The sequence below is a fragment of the Pagrus pagrus genome, assembly GCF_965226575.1.
Source record: "Pagrus pagrus genome assembly, chromosome: 21".
Taxonomy (NCBI): domain Eukaryota; kingdom Metazoa; phylum Chordata; class Actinopteri; order Spariformes; family Sparidae; genus Pagrus; species Pagrus pagrus.
The window spans coordinates 8,236,199-8,242,750 of record NC_140208.1 but is presented as its reverse complement, the minus strand read 5'-3'; the positions used below and the strand labels follow the sequence as shown (position 1 = coordinate 8,242,750).

The 6,552-nt window shown below is 43.3% G+C and overlaps 1 protein-coding gene across 1 annotated transcript; it reads right to left on the bottom strand.

Annotated features, from left to right (window-relative positions):
• Window positions 1–194: 194 nt before the first annotated feature.
• On the bottom strand, window positions 195–5,722 carry LOC311250001 (potassium channel subfamily K member 1-like). The gene is made up of 3 exons (XM_084341489.1): window positions 5,308–5,722; window positions 3,196–3,600; window positions 195–1,413 (listed from the first exon to the last, which is right to left on the bottom strand). The coding sequence occupies exons 1-3, from the start codon at window positions 5,654–5,656 to the stop codon at window positions 1,112–1,114; spliced, it is 1,056 nt and encodes a 351-aa protein (XP_084197615.1). The 5' UTR covers window positions 5,657–5,722; the 3' UTR covers window positions 195–1,111.
• Between the last annotated feature and the right edge of the window lie 830 nt (window positions 5,723–6,552).

Sequence of the window (6,552 nt, the reverse complement as noted above, 5' to 3'; positions counted from 1 at the left end):
CATGAATTCAACTTTAAAGTATTATCTGATCCATTTACATTTCTGCCTGAGTCACGTAGATAGACTTTAATCATCAGCGGTGGCTGTTTACCAGAGAAGACTCCCATGATCCCACGTTTTGTTTGATTGAGAGACGCCTAGCAGCATAAATTCTATATATCACCTTTAAACTTCTGAACAGTAGTGTACTGGAGGTGTACTAAAAGGGCACTGTGTAGTTTTGGAGAAGAAATTCAAACTCAGAATTTTAATATTTACAATATTTATGAGGTGATAATAAAAAATAGAAATATCTATTTCTTCCATAAGTAAATAAACCAGCTGTTCTCAGAGGAAAATAAGGTCCCCAGAACACTGTTTGAGGCTAAAGAGGTGGCAGGGTCCGCCACATATAAACAGAGTAAAACAGTATGAAACTGTGTTGTCCTTAAAAGTCAATCTGTTTATTTAGTTTTACTTTTAGGGATACAAATGAATTATGAACTACATACAAACTACATAGTGCACCTTTAATAAACTTAATATAATTACTTAGTATATTTCAACACCTGAAGGCCAACAATCACCTGTGAGCAACCAGGAAGAAAGAAATGTTTATTTTTTGCCATTATCTGATCTCCTTCTTGCACGTAACGTACAATAAACCAACTGATGGTATGCCTGATTGTCTTCGTGCTGCTTCACTGCTTCCAAGAAGGCAAATTTCCTATGCAAATACCTCCCTAGATTATAAAATGTGCCATGAGCCGGTGTGAAATCCTCTGGAGCAAACTGTGCCGCTTTGGAATTACAGCACCAAGACTTTGGCAGGAAGTGGAACCTTGCGGGGTTTCCCTCCGTTCGGGGGCCCGGCCCTTCCTCTGTGTCACAGATCAGGCTCTTATCTGCAGCAAATTGAGCAACAGCAGAGAACAAGAAAACAATGCCATCCTGATAGTCTGTGGGTGGTTCCTGCTTTTACGCCACAAATGTCTGTTGGTGTTGGCAGTAGCAGAAAGCAATCCCTTTTTAAGTGATTAAGTGTTTACATGTATATGTGGTGTACTCATGAGAGAGCTCACGCTCAGTTCATTAACCAGTCTCTTAAAAACAATATGTTCCAGGCAATCTGTCATCTCAGTTTTCCATTAGCAGCAGGTCCTGATGCTGGGGTGTAAGGCGGTGACTTGTCCTGCCGGAGAGACGCAGCCTGTTCTGACACAGAAGGGATGACCGGTGGACGGTGATCTATCGGGTCCGAAGGGTCGTTCAGCTGGTCGCTCATGTGATCCCGATCAATGATGTTGGTGGTCTCAGAGTCCAGCTCCCGAACGGTTTCTCGGTAAAACCTCTGTCGGAGGCGCTTCATCTGGGGAAGCTCGCAACACGTCTCCAGCACCACCAGGACGCACACCAAGCCCAGCAGCAAGTAGACTGGGAGCGCAAACACATAAAAAAAATGGCAGAATAAGGAACAAAGACCAGTACAGAGTGACTAATAAAACAAATCTGGGTTTGGTCAGTACAAAAAGGGTGTAGTGGCCAACAGTCATGACCTTTGTTTCACTTTGTCAATCAGAAAAGAGAACTGAAGTCTCATTTTTTGTGGTTTGTATGTTTTAATTTAAGTTAAAGGACCATGTTGTCCTCTGCAGCAGTAGCTCCAGGTGTGAGGGCCGATACACCCAAAGGTGACTGATACAAAATCAATCATGCAGAGCTAAATTTATGTTTGCATTATTTCTGTTTTCTCCTTTTTGCCATGGTAGTGACACAGCTCTAGAGATAAACTTTTAAACTCGATCGATCCCCTGACTTTTCCTCCAGGGCCATTATCCATTAGCAGTCCTCTAGTTTATTTCCAAATGCAAAAACTAACCGAAACAGACCTGCATTACTAATGACATTCCCATCAGCCTCAGATGTACTTTGTGATTAGTGCTAATTAGCGAATGTGAGCATGCTAATATGCTAAACTAAGGTGGGATACACAATAGCAGGGTTTACTGGGTGTTTCTGAATCGGAAGTCCCCTCAGAGTTGCTGCAAAGCAGGAGCTGCTCATTAGTTCACCACAGTAATCACAGCTGTTTTCTCACTCGCTCTGGCGGCAGACTCCAACTGTCTCGCTCAGCCGAGAAACTTCTCCCTCAACTAGTGAAGGGAGTTAGATCAGCACTCGAATCCCTGCCTGGTGAGCGCCGGACATACATCCCCATGCCGGGGTTAAAAGGGTCTTCATCCTCGCCCTACATGGCTGAACTTAACTGTGTTTAGCCTCAGAAGTTAATGATGGTACCATTGAGAGATACAGACTAACAGCAGCCACCAATGTGAGCGAGCACCTTGGGTTCGCCAAACTGAAAAGGTTTAAGAAGAAAATAATGTGAGAGACATGGAAACGTAACGTTATTGCATTGTGCAGCAATAGACTTCTCTCCATTTTCTCTCCCACATGTCACCAGTGCCAACAACGCCTGCCAAGAGCGCAAGCAACTCTGACGTGACACTACTTTTTGTGCACTCTAGTGGGGTAACAATGCTACGACGGTCGGAGCTCAGTAGTCGATTACTGTCAGCCGTTGGCGATGGAGGATACCATCATCCATCAGCCGCAGCCTTGTCGACAATACCTGTAAAATATCGGCCACCAACAGTCTGAAAAATGGCCCGTTGGACTGAAAGCCTATTTGTCTGACATCCTTTTATCAAGTGACCATTATTACGAAAATACACACTCTCCCTGCAGTTGTTAGTTGAGTGTTTGCCAGCCCCTGTCCGTGGGTTTTTGGCCTTAATAAGCTATCTTTCTGGCCTGACACCAAGCTAGATTTCAAGTGATTTTACTGCTGCTGTTGAGCTCCACCTTTCCACCCACGTCACCCGAATTGTTAGATGAAGGCTGATCTCAAAAAACTTTGAGAGACTAAGGGTTAGCATTAGGGTTTGGATTTGGAAGTCCTGGACTGATGCTGACTGAGACAAGGAGGCGATGCTTTGTTTTCAGGGGTAACAATCCAACAAGGCTGGGAACCACTGCACTACAAGATAAGAAAATTCACTTATTATAGAGCTCCTGAAACCTTTTTTCAAACCAGTGGGTAAAAAAATGCAACAACCGCCTTTTGTCCTTATTTGACTTAGTTTCCTTCTTCTTTTCTGGAGATTAAAGGCTTCCACCTGACAGCAGAGGCAGTATATTTAGCTTCCCACTCACTTGTAATGGCCAGCCTGTACAGCTGCGGGTGTGGGTTGTCCTCTTTACTGTGTGTCTCGCCGGGGACATAATCCCCGAGGCCAATGGTCGTAAGAGAGATGAAACAGAAATACAAAGACTCCAGAAAGTCCCAGTCCTTCTCCACGGTGGTAAAGATCCACGCAGGGATGATGAGGAGCACCAGGGCCACGATGACGCCGAGGCAGGTGGCGTGTATGGCGGCTAGCTTCGATTTAGACATGGCCCATCGATGGTGGAAGTAGGACACCGGACGCCGACTCACCAGGACCATGATCCTCTGCACCACGACGGAGAGGAAGAAGAGGGTGACGGGGATGCCAAAGAGGGAGTAGAAGATGCAGAAGGCCTTCCCTACATCTGACAGAGGAACAGTGTGGCCATAACCTGGAAACAAAACCAAACATGCAGCACGGCGTTAATTACAGAACGTATAATTAGAGGTGGGACTCTACTCCAGGAGCCACTTAGCCTCTGTGAAGCTCGACAGAGAGAACAGTAATTAGAGAAAATGAAGGAAGGCAAGAGAGAAAGACAGACAGCAACATCTCTTCTTAGTAAAGACAAGTTTGAATCGAGACTGTCTACATCTTAATTAATAAATAATAGGCTAAACAAATGTTTACACAGAGCGCCAAAGCTCTGTGGGTTTTAATTTGCTCCTTTTAGCATAACTAATGCTTTAACTGTGTCATGGAGCTTCAGGGACGTCAGTTCTCATTAAAACCCACAATAAACACCTCTAAACCTGCTTCTGCTTACTGAATAACAAGCGGTGCAACATGTAAGGCCTGACAGTATGTTAGTACAGTCAATAGGGACCTTAAAATACCTTGAAAGACTACAGGACCATATTCATTTTGTCCTTCTGATGACTCCGGTATAACCTTGACTGCGATTTTTGGGGTGGATGCCGATACGGATGTTAGGGAGTAAAAAAATTCAGATTTTCGTTGTATATCGGTTGATATACACACATTTTTTGCAGTGATCCCTCAAATGTGGTAATGAAACACTTGTTGTATGTTTGCAAATTATGTAAGGGATGCAGGACATTTTACAGTGTAACAGTAAACTTTAATGTCCGAAGTTATATGCGAAGTAAACTTTTTTTTTTAAAGGTTAAATATCTGCACATATAGGACAATATATACACCGAAACTATAAATCTGTGATAGAGCAGTATCAGTTGGTCGGGCTCTTAAATGGTACATTAATTGATGGATTCTGAAGAGGAAGTAGATGCAATTTTAGGGATTTTTAATCAGTTTAATCACATTTCTTTCTATATTCTTTACAGCATGTCTGGAGGTGACATTTATGTGAGGATTTTAGTTGAAAACATAAAAAAAATAAATTATGAAGGAATGACTTTTCTTTGACATTATGACATCTATGTGTTGTGTTGTAATGTATCTACTGAAGTTAGCATGCTAACCACCTAGCCCTGGCTCTTCCCGGTCTAAAGCTGCTGTGGCACCACCAACATTCCCCCAGTCTGTACTGCTAGCTGCACGGCTAACTGAGCTAGCTTGCTAACAGCAGCTACAGTTAGCTTTCTCTACTAATATACTGGCGCCTATTTGTTTGAATAGGAATTTGTTAGCTGGCCAATTGTTACATATTGCACCTTTAACCCTTGTTGCAACATATAAAAACCCTTAAAAAAACTGTGACTTATCAATTAAAGGGGCTAATTAAAGGGGCGCTATGTAGTTTTGGGGAAGAGATTCAAATGTAAGGTAATAATACAAAAGAAATATTCAGAAATATATATATTTTTTCAATAACTGAATAAACGAGCTGTCCTCAGAAGAAAATAAGGTCCCCAGAACACTGCTTGAAGCTAGAAAGGTGGCAGGGTCCGCCACATATAAACAAAGTGAAACAGTATGAAATTGTGTTGTCCTTTAAGGTCAGCTTGTTTAGTCAGTCATGAAAACAAAGAGAGTTTAGGCATTAAAAAAACAAATCAGTCAATAAAGATCGGTCTCTTCTTCCCCAAAACTACACAGTGCACCTTTAAAGCATCAGCTGTGCTCTGAAGCTTTAAGGTTTCACCACCTGTCCCCCCCCCCCCCCCGGGGGCCTCACCTGTCGTGGTCAGCACAGTGCTGGTGAAGAACAAGGACGACACAAAGTCCCAGTTGTCTTTGGTGTCGTTTCCCAGCAGGGACACTCCGTAGTTGCTGGCCTTCAGCGCTCGGACCAGCAGCTCCTCCAGACGCGCGTCGGACACGCAGGTGTTGTTGGCCAGGAAGTCCCGCCGGGCCGCCTCCAGCTCCTGCCGCAGCTCCTGCTCGTAGGGCAGCTCGATGGCGGAGAAGATCCCGGCTCCGATCAGGAGGTAAAGGATGTAAGTGACGACCAGGAGCGCAAAATTCATGGCTGACTGGTGCCGCTGCGCAAACAGAGCGCACCTTTCTGCACAGCCGAGCACCATGACTCCACTTTAATGACTTGATTTAAGGACAGAAACTCACTGTGTGTGTTTGGTAACGACTCCTGTCCTCTCGCTTGGGACTCGTCTTCCTCATTCTTCACATCCCAGTGGGAAGTGGTGACGTTGCTGCGCCAGGTAGAGTGCGTATGTGTGCGTATGTGTTTGTGGTGTGTCTCTGTGCGCTCCCCTGTCCAGCCGGTTCAACAGGTTCTGTGTTTTCAGTCATTACAGAGGATTTGTTTCCCCTGAGACTCAGGTTTCTTTGGAGACACAGATTTGTCAGCCTGCAGGGAACACCTTTGTGACTGACTTTTACTCACAGACATAAAAACTGACTCATTCCACTGTCTCCTACTTTTACTCCACTACATTTATCATTATAATCACATTTATTTATGTCGTGGAGTCATTTTTAAAGTGTGTAATTACTACTTTTACTCAGTGGGGGAATGTAACTACTCAAGACCTGTACTTCGGTACAATTCTAAGGTACTTTACTTGAGTATTTCCATTTTCTGCTACTTCATACTTATACTACGTATACTACTTATATACTCATACACACTCCACAACATTTTGACCTCCACTACATGTATTTGTTAGCTTTAGTTACAAGTTACTTTGCAGGTTTCATGCTGCGTTTTTTCATCATTTTATTTTATCAGCAATCAGATAACAAAAATAATCAGAAAGATGCAGAATGTTGGATTCAATGATCAACCTGGCTGATAAGTAAAAGTATAATCCACTTAAAGTCCATTCATTTTCAGAAAATTACTTAAAAATTACCTTTACCAAACTAATTGACAGGTTATCTTTACTTTTACTCAAAGGGGATTTCTGGGTACCTTTTCCAACACTGCTTTTACTTGAGTAAACAACAGATTACTTCCTGC